At 53.0% G+C, this 16,238-nt stretch overlaps 5 protein-coding genes across 5 annotated transcripts; 2 read left to right on the top strand and 3 right to left on the bottom strand.

The window, feature by feature from the left end:
• Positions 1-1,654: 1,654 nt before the first annotated feature.
• UV8b_00210 (uncharacterized protein) lies at positions 1,655-3,491 on the top strand (the record flags this gene model as incomplete). The annotated part of the gene is made up of 2 exons (XM_043137708.1): positions 1,655-2,148; positions 2,303-3,491. 2 exons carry the CDS (start codon positions 1,655-1,657, stop codon positions 3,489-3,491), a joined length of 1,683 nt encoding a protein of 560 aa, XP_042993642.1.
• Positions 3,492-4,490: 999 nt separating this feature from the next.
• UV8b_00209 (uncharacterized protein) lies at positions 4,491-8,065 on the bottom strand (the record flags this gene model as incomplete). The annotated part of the gene is made up of 3 exons (XM_043137707.1): positions 4,491-4,546; positions 4,639-7,595; positions 7,914-8,065. 3 exons carry the CDS (start codon positions 8,063-8,065, stop codon positions 4,491-4,493), a joined length of 3,165 nt encoding a protein of 1,054 aa, XP_042993641.1.
• A 1,103-nt stretch (positions 8,066-9,168) lies between these two features.
• UV8b_00208 (uncharacterized protein) lies at positions 9,169-11,208 on the bottom strand (the record flags this gene model as incomplete). Its single annotated transcript, XM_043137706.1, has 3 exons — positions 9,169-9,252; positions 9,324-10,564; positions 10,644-11,208. 3 exons carry the CDS (start codon positions 11,206-11,208, stop codon positions 9,169-9,171), a joined length of 1,890 nt encoding a protein of 629 aa, XP_042993640.1.
• Positions 11,209-12,141: 933 nt separating this feature from the next.
• On the top strand, positions 12,142-12,854 carry UV8b_00207 (uncharacterized protein; the record flags this gene model as incomplete). Its single annotated transcript, XM_043137705.1, has 2 exons — positions 12,142-12,764; positions 12,827-12,854. 2 exons carry the CDS (start codon positions 12,142-12,144, stop codon positions 12,852-12,854), a joined length of 651 nt encoding a protein of 216 aa, XP_042993639.1.
• A 197-nt stretch (positions 12,855-13,051) lies between these two features.
• Positions 13,052-15,311, bottom strand: UV8b_00206 (uncharacterized protein; the record flags this gene model as incomplete). Its single annotated transcript, XM_043137704.1, has 5 exons — positions 13,052-13,642; positions 13,701-14,628; positions 14,704-14,819; positions 14,891-15,166; positions 15,228-15,311. 5 exons carry the CDS (start codon positions 15,309-15,311, stop codon positions 13,052-13,054), a joined length of 1,995 nt encoding a protein of 664 aa, XP_042993638.1.
• Positions 15,312-16,238: the final 927 nt, after the last annotated feature.

Below are 16,238 nucleotides of genomic sequence, written 5' to 3'. Positions count from 1 at the left end.
CCGTCTACCCCGTAGTCCGCACGGGCATGGGGATCCGCCTATTGTGGGTTTTCCAGGTGCTGCTGTCCTGCTGCTGCCTCTGCAACAAGTTTAGCCAGGTTGTCTGTCCAGTGTCATGGTGGGAAGGCGGTCATTGCTTTAAATTTTCCTTTCAAAAAGACTTTTTTCTCGCCTCGTTTGGCAAACCAGGCCGAGTGGGTTTTGTGGGTTTTGTGGGTTATGTGGGCTCAGGTTTCGAGCAAGTGGACTCTGGACTCTGACTGAATGAATCGAAGCAGTTACTGTAATAAATCCGGTTTGGGCTTGTCTCCCAGGGCCACTTCCCGAATGCCCAATGATCGAGTCGCAAGATCGAATCCACCGAGCCGTCAAAAGGCCGCACGCAAGAGCTTCAAAGCCCGCCACAAGCAAATCAAGACGCGATGCGATGCGATGCCATTTCGCCTATGCCCGCGTGCATGTGACTCTTTGACTTTCTGGGCCGTGACTTTTGACGCCTCGACGGCAAACATAACATGTGCTTGACCAGTTAGACACATCAGAATGCCAAAGTCAGCCGTCTATGCAAGGAATGGGGTGGTCCAAGTTGGGGCCGTTGAGAACTGATGACATCACACCTGCCGCGGCCCGGACATGGGTCAGCAGGAAGTTGTTTCTCATCCGCCTGGAATCCAGCTGAGCTATACATTGTTGGCGCCATTTGCAGTGATTTCCACAGCCGGCCTTTGAGGGCAAGAGTAGGTTGGTGCCTTGGTTGGCGACGCATAGCTGCAAGAGTAGCCATGCCCACGCGCACGTGACGCCAGACTCTCTGTTGTCGAGTTTGTTGTCGAGTTTGTCATCAACTTTGGTTGGCTTCTACCGGAGAGAGTCGGTGGGCGTGGGCGTTTTAATGCTTGAATTAGCAAGTCGACCGGGGCCAGTTGAAGATCCAGGTCCTGTCCTGAGTGCTGCACCCCGGCCCTGCGCCCCACTGAGGCTACTTCCACGTTCCCGGCCACCGGTCAGCTCTGGGCGACGAAACGAAAGACGGGAAGAGTGAAGCAAGAGAGGAAGAAAGTGGGAAGAGGACGATGAGGGTGCTGGTTCAGCTGATGGTGATGATGAAAAGAAGAAAAAGTCTGGTGCATCCGGAGAGCCCTCGAGGAGACCGACCATGCACATGCCCGGCAGCCTCGAGGCGGTAGCTCCTTCTCCACTGCATCTCAGTGCTGCGTCCTGCATCCTGCATCCTGCATCCTGCATCCATCCTGGCATCAAGGACGGGCCCGTCGCGCCTCCGTGCATCCAGATGCCGTCCACTTGCTGCTCTTGCTGCCTTGCCTTCCAGTTTCGTGGCCAGCCTTGTACACAATATGTATATGCATGCCGACCTCTGCGCGCCCCCCCCCCCCGATTTCTCCTCCGAATGTTTCTGTTCCTCTTGCCTTCGTCGCCCCCCCCCATCGCCTTCTTTCCTTCGCCTCGACCCGGGCATTCCATGTTTCGTTCGACCCACCCTCGACATCCCGTTCAATCCGTCACATCTAGCGGCAGGGCTTTATTGCGCCAAACAGTAACCACATGATACTCTCGCGCAAAAAACTCGCAAAAACCAGCTGGTAGACGTCGAAATTGGCTTGCTCGGATTCGCCCGCGTCCCCCCTTCCCCGTCATGGCGGCCCGTGATGAGGAAAAGGGTGCCCAAGTCCGTCGCCCGCCGTCTCCCAAGGTTGGCGAGCTCGTTGTCGACGGCAATCCAGACGGCTTGCACCGCAAGCTCGACAACCGCCAAATCCAGCTCGTGGCCATTGGCGGCTCCATCGGCACTGCGCTCTTCGTCAGCATCGGCACCGGCCTGGCAAAGGGTGGTCCCGCCAGCTTGCTGCTTGCCTTTAGCCTCTACTCGCTCGTCGTAGCTTGCGTCAACAATTCCGTTGCCGAGATGACGTGTTTAATGCCTGTTTCCGGTGGTTTCATCCGCTTGGCCGGCCATTGGGTTGATGACGCTTTGGGCTTCATGGCTGGCTGGAATTTTTTCCTCTACGAAGCCCTGTTGATTCCCTTTGAAATCACGGCCGTGAACCTCGTGCTCTCGTTTTGGAATGAAAAGATTACCGAGCCCGGCCCTACAGCTGCCATTTGTGCTGCAGTCATCCTTTGCTACGCGTAAGATTGTCTACTCTGCCTGCAAGTTTCTGAGGCTGTCCCATGTTCTTTCCCCTCCTCTCTCTCTCTCTCTCTCTCTCTTCCTTTTTTCCCCCCTGGGGCCCGGCCGTGACGGTTGTAAATACTAAGCCATCCCCTTCTCGCGGAAATGCAGTCTGATCAATGTCCTCGCCGTCCGAGCATACGGCGAGGCCGAATTCTGGCTCTCAGGAGGCAAGGTCATCCTCCTCTTCATGCTCTTCTTCTACACCTTCATCACAATGCTCGGCGGCAACCCCAAGCACGACGCGTATGGATTTCGATACTGGAGGGAGCCAGGCGCCTTTGCCGAGTACAACGGCAGCACGGGCGACTTGGGCCGCTTCCAGGGTTTCCTGGGGGCTCTCTGGAGCGCGGCTTTTGCCGTCGTCGGGCCCGAGTATGTCTCCATGGTCGCGGCCGAAGCAAAACGCCCGCGCGCCTACATCAAGACCGCCTTCAAGACCATCTACTGGCGCTTCGGCCTCTTCTTTGCCGGAAGCGCCCTGTGCGTCGGCATCGTCGTGCCCTACAACTACCCCGACCTGGTGGACATCCTGGCGGGCAAGACGGGCAACACGCAAACCGCCGCCGCTTCACCTTACGTCATGTCCATGCGAATGCTCGGCATCGACGTGCTGCCTCACATTGTCAACGCCCTCATGCTGACGTCCATCTTCTCGGCCGGCAACACGTACACCTACTGCGCGACGCGATCCCTCTACGGCCTCGCGCTCGAGGGCCGCGCCCCCAGGTTCCTGCGCAAGACGTGGAGCAACGGCGTGCCCATCTACTGCTTCTGCGTCGTCATGTTCTTCCCGCTGCTGTCCTTCCTCCAGGTCGGCAACGGCTCCAGGAAGGTTGTCGGATGGCTTGTCGACCTCATCACGGCGGGCGGCATCATCGACTACCTGGTCATGAACGTCACCTTCCTCTACTTCTACCGCGCGTGCGAGGCCCAAAAGGTCGACCGCGCGACGCTGCCCTACTGCGGACGGTTCCAGCCGTACGGCTCCTACGTCGCCCTCCTTGTCCACGGCCTGGTTGTCGTCTTTTACGGGTACACGGCCTTTACGCCCTGGAGCGTGGAGAGCTTCTTCCGAAACTACTCGATGCAGATCCTGGCCCCGGTGCTGTTCTTTGGCTGGAAGGTTGCCAAGCGGACCCGCACGGTCAAGCCGCGCGACGCCGATCTGGTGTGGGAGCGGCCGCTCATCGACAGGTACGAGGCTGACTTGAGGGGTCCGCCGGTTGGGTTCTGGACCGAGATGGGTCGCTTGGTGGGCATGAACAGGAGGGCCAAGGCGAACGGGGCTGATGAGTGACGATGCGGCGACTTTGCATGCGTGGGCGGGGCGGCATGATGCGGTCAAGATTCGGCCATGTCGTTTTGTGTTGGAAAATCAGCACACGTGGGTGAACTGTAGGACACGTCGTCTCTGTTGGGGAACTGCACCGTGTAGTCCTAACTGGAGTAACATGATCATCAAATTCCTGTCCAAACGAAAGATCTTAGACCTATATAGTCGGACTGTTAGACATATCATCTCTGTCACGAATCAGCACTTGTCTAAACATGATTATTACTCTTATGAAACCAGCACCATATGGTTAAACTGTCGAGACAGGATTATTATCTCTGCACAGGAACCCACCACTACATGGTCAAACTGCCGGATACATCCATCATCTGTCCGAGAACTCACCACCATAGGGCCAAACTGTTAAAATGATTCTCTCCGTCTGGCTCACCACCATGCGGTTGGACCTCGGTCCACCTTGTGGCGAGGCTCTACCCGCCGGGGTCAACGTGGCACGGGGGACGAGGGGCTCCCGGACATGTATATACATACGCATGGGCAGGCCGCGGGCCGGTGCATCCGTTCACGACGAGTTCAACATCACATATTACGACGGCTTCGACAAGCATTGGGGAAAAAAAAGAAAAGTCTATGTGGGCTTGAACTCCTACCGTCCCATCACTTTGCAGCCCCGTCCCGTCGTCCGGAACCAGCGTGTCGGGGTCCTCCAATCCCTCCATCACTTGCTCCGAAGCGCCCGCGGCCACGGCATCTCCCATTCAAAACAGGCCTTTTACATCAGCGGCCCGAGCATGCAGCATGCAATCATATCCCAGAACGCATCGCGGTATTCCAGAACTTTTACCCTCACGTTACAGTACAAAGGAAAGATTAGACTATGGGAAAACGTCGTCATAAAGGCAAGGCAAAAAAGAGACAAGACCAGAGATAGAAAAAAGAGAAAAAAGAAAAGAAAGCAAGAGAAAAGAGGGCATGCCTTGGGGGCATGGACTCGCTCAAAGATCAATCATCCTCGTCGCTGAACACCTCTTCACCACGCTTGCGGCGGGCCATACGCTCTGCGAAAAACACACATCGGTTAGCTCTGGGGGGAAAATAAAAAACGTCGTTCAAGGACTCGGGCACATGCGAGCCGGATTTATTCACTTACCCTTCTTCTTCTTTCGCAGCTCAGAAGACGTCAACTTGGCCTTCTTCTTGGTGCTAACAATCTTGTTGCCCATCGCATCAAACTTTTCTTCCTCGTCATCGTCGTCGGCCTTGAGACGAGGTCCGGAACCCTGACCGGACACCCAGTTGTGACCAGAAGGAGTCATCTTGCCATCCATGACGGCCCAGACTTCCTCGGTCAAGTCCTTGGTGAACTCGGCAGAGTGCGTAATGATGATGACACCACCCTCAAACTTCTTCAAAGCCTTGGACAAGGCGCCAAGAGAGTCTCGGTCAAGATAGTTGGTAGGCTCGTCGAGCACAATCAGGTGAGGTCGTTGCCACGAGCAAGCAGCCAGCACAGTCTTGACACGCTGACCGCCAGAGAGACCACGCATACGCGAGTGGGAGACGAGTTCGGCGTCGAGGCCAAAGTTGGCACAGTGAGCCTCAATCTCCTTTCGGACGAGCGGTCGGAACTGGCCAGAGGCAAGCGCCTCCTTCATGTCAACCTCAGCAACCATCTTCTGGTGAGAAGCCAAGAGCTCGTTACGCGGCAGCCACACGTTGTCTGCCGACATCATGGGGGTCCAGCGCTCATTCTTCATGCCGACGTTCTCGCCAATGGCGCACGAGCACTCGTACTCGTAGCTGTTCTTGAACTTTCTGCGCGAGTTGATGCCAATGATGCGGCGCTGAGTGCCCTCAATCTTAAACACCTTGTCCATGGCCTTCTCGTCGTCTTCCGTGATGACCTTGTTGGCGCGATCCATCGTTTCGCGATCTTCGCCAGTCTGGAATCGCCATTGAATATACTCGGAGGGGGTCTTGTCCAGGTGGTTATCGATGTGGGCGAAGGCGTGCTGCTTGATGTAGGCGATACGGATGTTCTCGTGCTGGTAAATCTCACCCTGCGTCGGGATGAGCTCACCGGTCAAGACGTTGATCAGAGTAGATTTGCCGGCACCGTTGGGACCAATGACGGCGATACGAGAGCCCAGGGAGCACTGGAAAGTAATGTCCGAAATCTGAGGCTTCGAGGTACCGGGGTACTGGAAGGACATCTTGGTGGCACGCAAGATTGCCTTGGCCTTGGTCTTGACACCTTCGAGAAAGCCGGGCTCGGGGAATGTGAACTCCATCTCCGAGGCGCCGAGCTCGTAGTACGACTTGGCAGAGGGAACACGCTTGACAAACTCGGCCAGGTTGCCCCTGTAGCGCTTGAGCTTGAAACGCTCGTAGTGGACAATGTGCTGGCAGACATTGTCGAGGAAGCCAGAGTCGTGCGAGACAATGATGGACGTGCAAGGAGAGTTGACAAGGTACTCCTCGAGCCATTTGACATTCTTGACGTCCAAGTGGTTGGTGGGCTCATCGAGCAACAGGATGTCGGGAGTCTCAAAGACCGCGCGGCACAATGCCAACTTCATCTTCCAACCACCAGAAAGGGCGCTAATCTCGCCAGAAATCATCATGGGGGTGAAGCCGAACTCGACTAGCTGCTTCTCGACATCGGCCTGGGTCGTCTTGACGCCAGCCTCCTCCAGCTTCTTCATGGTCCAGTCAATGGTGGTCATCTCAGTATCGGCAGAGTCAAGATCGTGCTCGACGAAGACAGTCTTCACTTCGCTCTGCTTGGGGAAGCCCTCGACTTGCTCGTTGTTGATGGCGCGCATGAGGGTGGATTTTCCAGAGCCGTTGGGGCCGCAAAGACCGTAGCGTTGTCCGCGCTTCAGGCGGAGGTGGGTTTGATTGAGCAGAATCTTGGCGCCGTAGGCGAGAGAGAAGGTGCAGTTGCAGAGGTCCTCGCCCTCCTCCTCGTCGGGCTCCGTAGCCTCCTCTTCAGCGGCGCCAGGGGAAGCGCGCTTGCGCAGAGCGTCGACAGTAGCCTCGGCATTGTCGATGCCAGTGATGACGGCGATGTAAGCCTTCAGATTGTCCACCCAGACGGCGTTCTCCGACTCCTTCTCGTCAATGAGCTGGCCAGCCATGGCAGCAATGTACTCGGCAACAGGGCCCATCTTGTCGAGGTAAGTGGCATACTTGGGGGCCAGGATTTCTTTGAGCTTGCCGAGAACAATGTTCAAGTCGCCATCGTTGCGGACTTCGGGAATCTTGCCGTCGACAACGTGACCGACGCGGGTAATGGTGTCCAGAGCCTGCTTCGTCTTCTCACGCGCTTCAGGGTCGGCCAAGTTGTCATAATTCTTTTGGAGACCAGGCATCATCTTGGGCAAGAAAGGAGCGACAATGTTGGGGTCGTCGACAAGCTTGCACATGTTGTCAACAATGACGGCCGACTTTCGCTTGATGGCAGTCTCGCGCTCAGCCAAACCACGGTCGAGAAGAGGAACCATGAGAGCCAGAGTAGGCTCCTGGACCTCGGTGACGAAGGTAGTGGCGCCGAGCAAGTGAACGGTTTCGGGAACATTCTCGGGTTTGGCAATGCACTTGATGAGCTCGGGGATAAAGCGCTCGATATCCTTGTTCACAATAAGCTGGCAGATCTGCTCCATAGTCTTGTAGGCGCGATCCTTGACCTCCTTCTTGGTATCCCACATAGCCTCGGAGACGACGGGGATCAAATCAGGAACACGGAAAGCAAGCTGGGCAGGGGCAGTCTTGATGAGGACATCGATGAAGTCCAAGGCAGCCATCTTCTCGGGCCACTTCTGCGCGGTGCGGATGGACTCCATGATGGAGGGGAGGGCGGCCTTGCACGCATTTCCGTTAATGGCGCCAGCAATGGCGACAACTGCGGCAGTTGCAGCGTTTTTAACAGCGGTAATCTTGTCACCAACGGCAGCCAGAACACTGGGGAGGAGAACAACCAAGTAAGGCTCGACGTTGGCAGCAACCTCAGAGTGGGCAGCTATGGCCTGAATGGCAACGCAAGCCTGCTCACGAGCCACAGCATCCTTCTTGTTGCCAAGGCTCTTCTTCAGACTGTCGATGGTCCTGGGGGCAGGTGTTAGTATCCAGATGCGTCGGTGAGAGAACGTAGCCAATTGACAAAAGCTATTGAACGGGAAACTGCTCCTCGCCCGCGGTTGGTCTAGCCTAGGTTGCAATGAACAGCCGGCTTTGGTGCAGAGGGGTGGAGTTGCCGACGTTGGCGGGGTACCAGTGGTGCACAGAAAGAAAGGGGGTGTGGGGGGGGGTATAAGAAAAAAAAAGAAAAAGGGAAACAGGGAAAGAAAAATATTATAATCGGTAGCGCTAAGGTGGCGGGGTATCTCAAGCCAAGCAGTGAGCAGATGCAACGAGTAAACTCACTTGTTTGGAACATCCTGATCCTCAATGCGGCCGTTGATGAAGCTGGCCAGTTGATTTGCAGAGTCTTTGATATCAGCCGCCTCCTTGGAAACGGTGAGCTTCTGGAAGAGCTCGTCAAGAATCTTGACGGACTGAGCGTTCTCGGAAGGCATGATGTTGAATAAGGGGGGGTACACGATTCGATGCAGGAAAGTCAAAGTCTATAAGGCGGCGTGTTGGTATAAGTGGCAAACAACAATAAACGATCCAACGTCTATCGAGATATATTCAGACACTGATGTCGGTTTTCTATCGAAGAAAAGCCCGCAGAGACGATGGAGGGTCGACTCTGCTCTATCGCGGCTTTTCTGCCGTCTGTCGCTCAAGAGGAGGGTGTTCACAGGAGGAGGGTCCAGAGAACAAGAAATATAAAGGACTGTCTAGATGGCTAGTCCTAGGTGCGCCGTGGAGGATGACGACCAGAAAAAATGATGGGGAGGAGAGAGTGAGGAGGATGAAGAGGTGGAGGGAGGAGAACCACTGGGCATGTGCAAGCGGGTGGACAAGATTTATGTGTCCCCTGGCCTCCACAGCTTATTTTTTTTTTTTCCCACTTGCCCTTTTTCATTGATGATTGGGGGGGAGGGGTGCTGCAGCCTGCATCCCTAGGCGGGCAAAAAAATTTCACATCTGGTCCCTCCGTCCGAGCTAAAAGCTGGGCTTATCGGGGCTTATCGGGGGCTTATCGGAAGACACTAAGCCCTGAATGGGAAAGATTGCAAAGGCGGTCAAGTCGACGTCAAGGCCCGTGTGGAAGCCCCGTCGGTCGACCTTGTGGCGCCGTGGTCGGCTGTGCCGCTGTGCCTATTTCTGCGGCGACAACAAGTGGCTTGCTGCCGAATCAAAAATCGGGTAATTATAACAGGTGCTACTGCCGAATATACTACCTTGATCACCAACACCACAGCGGACCAGAAGTTACTGTCGCCGTTCGGGCAGAGTTGAAGATCGGGAAAGCCTCGCCAGCCGGGTTCGTCGTTTCAAAGTCATCAGCCAACGATCACGCATGTTTCATGGGTTCCAGCGACGTAGAAAGCATGACCCATCGTCAGTCCTTGTATACCGCTTTATGCCCGCGACAGCTGCACTGTCTTCATTCGTCCATGACCGGAACACCCCCCCTCCACGCAGCCTGACCAACCTCGCAACTATCCAGCCTCATTGTAATATGTCAAGTCCATCAGAGCAGGCCCAACTTTTCCCCTTCTTCCAACCCCTAGGCCTTCTTGCCAGCATCCTCCTTCAAGCTCACAATTCTGTTCAGAACAATCTTCTCGTCGGTACTATCAGAATCCATTGCCTGTTCACGGATTCGGTTAGCCTCGTCGGACCAGGTGTTTGCCTTCGCAAAATCCCCAAGCAGTAACTCACAAAATATGCAACACGCATGGCCTGGAATCGAACACTTTCTGGGCCACCTTTTCCGAGCTCGCTCTCACCAGCAGCCTCTGGCCAAGGTGCTCGACGCTTGACTTCGTCGAACCCTGATTCAATCAGAGCTTCTGGGTAGATAACTTCGCTGTCGGGGTTCAGATCGTTTAGAAAGCCGCCTTCCACGTCGTCTGGCTTCTCCGACTTGAACAAAGCGTTGTGGATGCGAGCCTCTACCTTCCGCGACCCCTCTGCACCAACCCATTGAATGTACGTTTTGGCCTTCTTGGTTTCCTTATCAAAGACGCCTCGGATTTCAGTTACTTTGCCGGTCGCTTCATCCCGGGTGAATGATGTGGCTTTGACAGGGTAAGGTGCGTTGAGCAATCCCACAGTCTTGCCAGGGGCCAGGCGGAAATAGTCCTTGCTGTCCACCTCTCTAAAGTCCGACCTGTCAATATATATAGTCGGCGTGAACCGTATAGTGTGGGTTCCCATCTTAGGATCCTTGGGAGAGAAGGGCAGCTCCACATCCAAAGCCTCGGCATCCTCAATGACCAAACGCACCGGATCAAGGACCATCATCAGCCTTGGGACAGTTTTTTCGAGATATTTCCGAACGCTCTGTTCAAACTTGTGAGTCATGATTGTCGTTATATTGGTGGTGACGCCAAGCTCGTTGACAAACTCCAGAATGGCACCAGGTGGAACTCCGCGCCGGCGAATACCAATGAGCGTGTAAAGCCTTGGGTCGTCCCAGTCCCTTACAATCTTTTCTTCTACAAGCTTAAGGATCTTCCTCTTGGACAGGACGGTGCCAGTCAAGTTGAGGCGACCGTATTCCCTCTGCATGGGTTCGTAGACCTCCAAGGACTTGTTGAGCCACTCATACGACACGCGGCTCAGGATGAACTCTGTGGTGCACAATGAATGTGTGATACCCTCAAAGCTGTCACACAGACAGTGTGTGAAGTCGTATGTTGGATAGATTTTCCAGTCCCATCCAGTTCGATGATGCGGAGTGTCGGTCTTGATGCGGTAGGCAGCCAGATCCCACATTTGAGGATTCCCGTCTGCAATGTCCTGTTTCATGCGCAGGAAAACTTCTTTTGGCTTGTACTTTCCGTCGCGCATGTCACGGAACTTGGTCATGTTGTCGTCGACGGTCTGGTCCGCATGCTCGCACCGGTACCGGGGATTGGCTCCCTTTTCCCCCCCGCGCTGAAGCTTTATCTCTGTGTCTATCACCCCAGGAAAATAAGACGTTAATAGAGCGCCGTTCCGTCCAGCACAGTCGGATTCTCATCTATGATGACGTACCATTGCAAGCGCAAACATAGGCTTTGCCTTGAGAAATAAGCTTCTCTGCTAGCTGGTAGAGCTTTTCGAAATTGTCGCTTGAATAAGTGACCTTGAACGGCTTAAATCCGAGCCAAGATATGACGTCCTGAATCGCCGTGAAATATTTCTCTTCCTCTTTCTCGGGGTTTGTATCGTCAAATCGCAGGTAGCACACGCCGCCATGGTATTTTGCAAATCCAAAGTTGACGGCAATGGCCTTGGCGTGGCCAATGTGAAGGTAGCCGTTAGGCTCTGGTGGGAAACGAGTCACTACGTTCTTTACGGGCCGTTCCTGGTAAACATCATGGAGAAAACCCTGCTTGAACATGGCTTCTGGATCAATCGGTACGTCCTCTTGCTTCAAAGCTGGAGCCGCAGGGTTTTGAACCGGACCTGCAGCAGCTTTTTCCAGGCGGGCTTTCTCTTGCATCGCTTTTTTGGCTCGTTTCTGCTGCCGCTTCTTGAGCTCAGCCTTGGAGACCATCTCTCCAGTGACATCGTCAAGCTGAAGCTTGGCCATGTTTTTCGTCGCGTCGTCGGCCATTGTGAACGGACGTCGGCTCGAAATAATTCAACTCGACACCGAATGCTGAATTTATCAATTATTTCTTTTCCAATTATGCGATTGACTTGAATTTTTTTTTTTTTTTTTTTTGCTCTCAAAATAGTGTAGAACTCCTCTGGATATCAAAAACCCTGCGTTGCCAACGCTCGTCGACGAAGATCTTGTGACTCACAGTACTTAATGGTGGGGAAGGAGGGGTTGAACGACTGAGGCAACAACAGGTACGGACTACATGCCACATGCTGCCCAGTGCCTACTACTAACAGAGCGACTTATCGATAAGTCTAATCTGACGCACGCTTGTTTTAACTTGGGATACTTTTGCTACCGGGATATCTATAAAGCAGGCTACTTCTTTTAAATTAATCCGTAAATTCGGGGTTAACATGTTCGAAGCACTCGTCGCAATTCTGAGGAAGACAAAGGTCCTGTCCGCCTTCCCTGATAATCTGGCCCGCTGACAAGCCATCCATTACATCAGCCGCAGCTCCACCTCCACCAGTGCACTCACTACCTCTCGATGAGAAACAATCGGCGTGCTTGCCGGAAGTTTGGCCATCGATTGCTTCATATCGCCGCGCCTAAACTTGTGAAACATTGCTTTTTCAAATGCGCATTCCAATATCTGCTGAGACCAGACGATACTGACTCCGTCTTATCGCCCCCTCGAACTGTTCCTGATTCCCTTGGCGCAAAACGAACAGAACAAAAATAGTTGCAGTTTCGTACTGACTTGGGAGCGAACCCGTGTTCTTCTCCAGGCTCGAAATACTTGCAAAGTACATTTCTTACCTTTTCTCAATTTGCTACTAGCATAAAAGCTGCTCATTTTGCGCTTTCGATACGGACTACTCTGACAGCTCCTCCCTGTCGTGGATTTGGCACGGACCTGCGCAACTGCTACATAACAAGATGGCGTTGATCAAGACAATTTCGGAAATCCCAACCATCACTCAGCTCTACCAAAACATGGTCCTTAGAGAGACTGCCTATGCTTCCTCACGGTCCTTTCTTCCCTCCGTCTCCATCAACGCACGCGTCAGCCTCGCTCGTGGCGACATCACAAAATTCGAGCTTGATGCTGTCGTGAACGCTGCGAATTCCGCCTTGCGCGGTGGAGGTGGTGTAGATGGAGCTATTCATCGTGCTGCTGGGCCAGAGCTGTTGTCCGAATGCCGCAGCCTTGGGGGATGCCCCACTGGTGATGCAGTCCTTACCGCTGGATATCAATTGCCAGCTAAATACGTTATTCATACTGTTGGTCCTATTTACGATGAGGAACATGCTCAGCAAAGCGCAAAGCTATTAAAGAGTTGTTACGAGAAGAGTTTACAGGTAGCTGTCGCAAACGGGATCAAAACAATGGCGTTCAGTTGTATCAGCACTGGTGTTTACGGGTATCCGAGCAAAGAGGCCGCGGAGATCGCCTGCAAAACCGTCAGAAACTTTTTAGAGAGCAACGAAGATGCTTTAGAACGAGTGGTTTTTGTTACGTTTGAGAGAAAAGACATGGCGGCATACACGGAAACACTCCCGTAAGTCAGTCAGCAGCAATGGAATAACCTCAGTTAGCCTTGCAACACTAATTATTCAACAGAATGTACTTTCCCCCCGCGGAACAGTAATGTCTTTTTTATTATTATCATAGTATGAGGCTTTCAGTAATTCGTATCGGGTCGTCAGGTGCGCAAAATCCTGTACCGTGTCGGGTAGGCCACGGACTCAAGCCATCATCTTGGCTGCAATAAATATTGCCGACAAGATGAATTGAAGCGGCATTTTTGTTCGGTTCCTAATCACATACCGAGCAGAAATTTTTTCATTATGAGCTTGTCGCAGCTGATGACTGTCCCTTGTCGTGGTTGCCCTCTATGCCCTCCATGGTTTCTTTTGCCTCCGATGCTCGGCTTATATCGGTCAAGAGTGCTTTGAGCTCATTAATTTCCAAACGCAATTGACGAACTTCCAACACGGCTGGATCATCTTCCATGTTAGGTTTGACGGCATCGCAGGTCTTGGACCACCCCTCGGCCTCCATATCAAGCTCATGCTCCATTTGCTCCCATTCCTCGATTACATCGTCATCCTCATCTCCTCTGGACCTATTATGTCGAATACGATGGGCGTTGCGTGATTCGAAATATGCCGAAACAAAAAGTAGAGGCGAGTATAAGGCGGCCATGATGTAATCGTTGATAATTTCGTAAATGTGCTTGGGCATCCACCACTCCAGCAGGGCTGAAACAACAATCTCAATGAGGTTGAACGGTGCTATGTATACATTCTCGTCCGGTGCGCGGACGAATTGCATAGTCTTCTGGGAGAACAATGCTAGATATTCGTCGTCTGCATTGTCGTAAATATCCTCGTAAGCCGAGTTGTACAGAGCGATGAGGATATTGAGAAGAATAATCTAGAAATTTGGGGATTAGCAGTGCTGTTTCAAACTCAATAGCCAAAGCGAGCCCTACCATGACAACAAACGCAAAGCAATAGTAAAGGATTGCACCCCAAGGCGGACCAAAGGCTTCGAAGCCCTGAAACTCAGGACTTTGCATAATGGCCTTGATCATCGACTCTACGATGAACTGGACATCGCCCGCTACATTGTCTTCGGCTAGATCCAGACCGATGAAAGCCTGAAGAAATCCAACGACGATTATGGCCAGTAGAGCGAAGAATATCACCGACTCCTTCATCATGACTTTGAGCACAACAAGCATGGCGCCAAAGAATCTGAAGCTGTCGAGATATAACATGAGACGACACCAGAACATGGGTGCAACGAAAGCCAGCATGTTGTAGCTTAGCTTGCTATAATGTTCGCGGTAGTCGGAGCCGCTGGACGCTGTCAAACCGATGATGCGGAAGACGAGGGATACGGAAAGCAGGGAGTATAGGACGAAGTTGAAGGCATTCCAGAATCCAAGAATATGATATCCCGCTTTGTATACCTTGGTTATTTCATCACAGACGTATCCGAGAGTGAACAAATAGAGCGCTATTTCAGCCCCGTCCAGCTCTCCCGAAGGATTGACCGAGTTGATGGCAGCAGTGTAGAGAATGAGATAGACCAGGGACAAGAGCAACTGCGCCGCATTTTGGTTTCTCGGGACTCTCATACGATCTGGATCCATGTGCGCAAAGAAGCTGGGGTTGTCTTTGTCCTTGTAATCCACGAAAACGGACGGGTCATTCTCATCCTGAACGAGCCATCCCCTCCAAAGATAGTTGATGCATTTCTGGTAGCCCGCCGAACCAATCACTCGAACGGCATGCAAATCGACCGCTTTCTCAATGACGTTCACTGGCGGTGTTGCAAGGCCGTTTACGACGTAAGAATATCGACGTAAGAGGACCTCGTACAAGAGGTAGTTGGTGTCCTCCTCAGTTTCGATACTAGAATACGCTATCAGACCGACTGCGTTCTGCCCAAGTGGTGGTGGTGGTGGTGGCGGTGGTTTGAATACCTACAGAGCCTTGGCAATAACTCCGCAAGCTTGGGCTCGCAGTTTATGTAGGTCCGAGTCCCAAAGCTCGACGAGAGCTTCATGTCGAAACCACTTTTGATTAACCAGCAGGGAATATACCTGACGGCAAGTCATTCATCGGCATGCAATCATTCCCGGGCTAGCAAGGCGGCGGCCGGAATTCAACATACCACACATGCTCGATGGTCGGGACTCCCGGCCTCCTTGGCTGCTTGAATGACCTTTTGGGTGATGATGCGACTGTGGGGAGCCGTGACCCTGCTCTCTTCCATTTCGCAGGGCACGCATTCCTGAATCAAGTGTCGCAACCGAAGGCAAACTTTGGTTACCTCTAGAGCCGGCACAGCTGGCCTCATCTGTTCATGGCGAAACGGCGAGAGCACTATCGATGGTTTCTCTTGGGTCAGATGTGAGCCATGAGGGCAGGAGCCTGGCTGGGAGTTGCTCTGAAGACATTGTCTGGGTTTGGCGATGACGGAACCTACAGGTCCTTTCCTCTTCCTGCACCCAATCGTACACCCGAGCCCTGTTGGAGGCTCTATCCCCGTTCGAGCCGAGGAAACGCGGCCACCTGAATCGCATGTTGGGCATGACGCGGAAGCAGAGCAGCGTGGCCCAGCAGGACGCCAGTCAAGAACGCTCGTGAACGCTCGTCAAGAGTCTCTAAGAAGCTAACAGAGGTCCAAAGAGACAAAGGAGACGGAGTTTGGCAAGGATTGGCTACGATACCATCTCGCCTTTCAACGGTCGCTAGTGCAATAAGATGCAAAGCAGCCTGGTGGGGCAAGAAGTTGAGCCGGTGGCTGGTTCAGGACCATGGTTGACGTTATTGTGGCTGGCTGGCCTCAGTCCAGGTTGAGCCAGACATGAGCATGAGAGCTCCGCCAAGCCACCAATATCTGAACATGGAATATACTGCCGTGGCATGCGCAAGTTGCCATGCTCGATTTTGAACGTATAGTATATTGCAGACAGTTCCAACTCGCGGATCCATACGCCACATGCGAACGGGCGCGGTATAATCCTTTCCGCCCTGTCGGATAGCCCACTTGTTCATGAGGGCGCCAGCATGTAGGATGGGCGCAATCAACTTGCGGATCGCCTTTAAGAAATATCCGATTATGCATGCATTCCTCTACAGCACTAGTACCTTGATTATTCATGGTATTGCTGGTCATGAATAGTAAGTAAATTTTCCATCAATATCATTACGTAGCAGCAGGCATCACAAATGTAGACAGGGCAATGCCAGTGGAAAGTCCAAGACAGTTCGGAGTATGGAGTAGCACAGTAGAGAAGCAAGTGGGTGACAGAGACCTGCATTGTTAAATATACCGCCTAGGTAACTATGTACCTCTCTATCCACTGTCTGTATATCCATGCATGTATCAGTCTGAGCACATTGTCACTAGCAAACACACCATCACCTCTACCTTCGAGAATGAACAAAAACTATCATCACCCAAGGAAGACCCCCTTAATTAAGTGCAATCCGTTGCATGACTGGGCCGGCTAGTT

The sequence above is a fragment of the Ustilaginoidea virens genome, chromosome 1 (assembly GCF_000687475.1).
Source record: "Ustilaginoidea virens chromosome 1, complete sequence".
Classification (NCBI taxonomy): Eukaryota; Fungi; Ascomycota; class Sordariomycetes; order Hypocreales; family Clavicipitaceae; genus Ustilaginoidea; species Ustilaginoidea virens.
The sequence above is the reverse complement of the archived record's forward strand: the minus strand, read 5'-3'. Positions and strand labels throughout refer to the sequence as shown.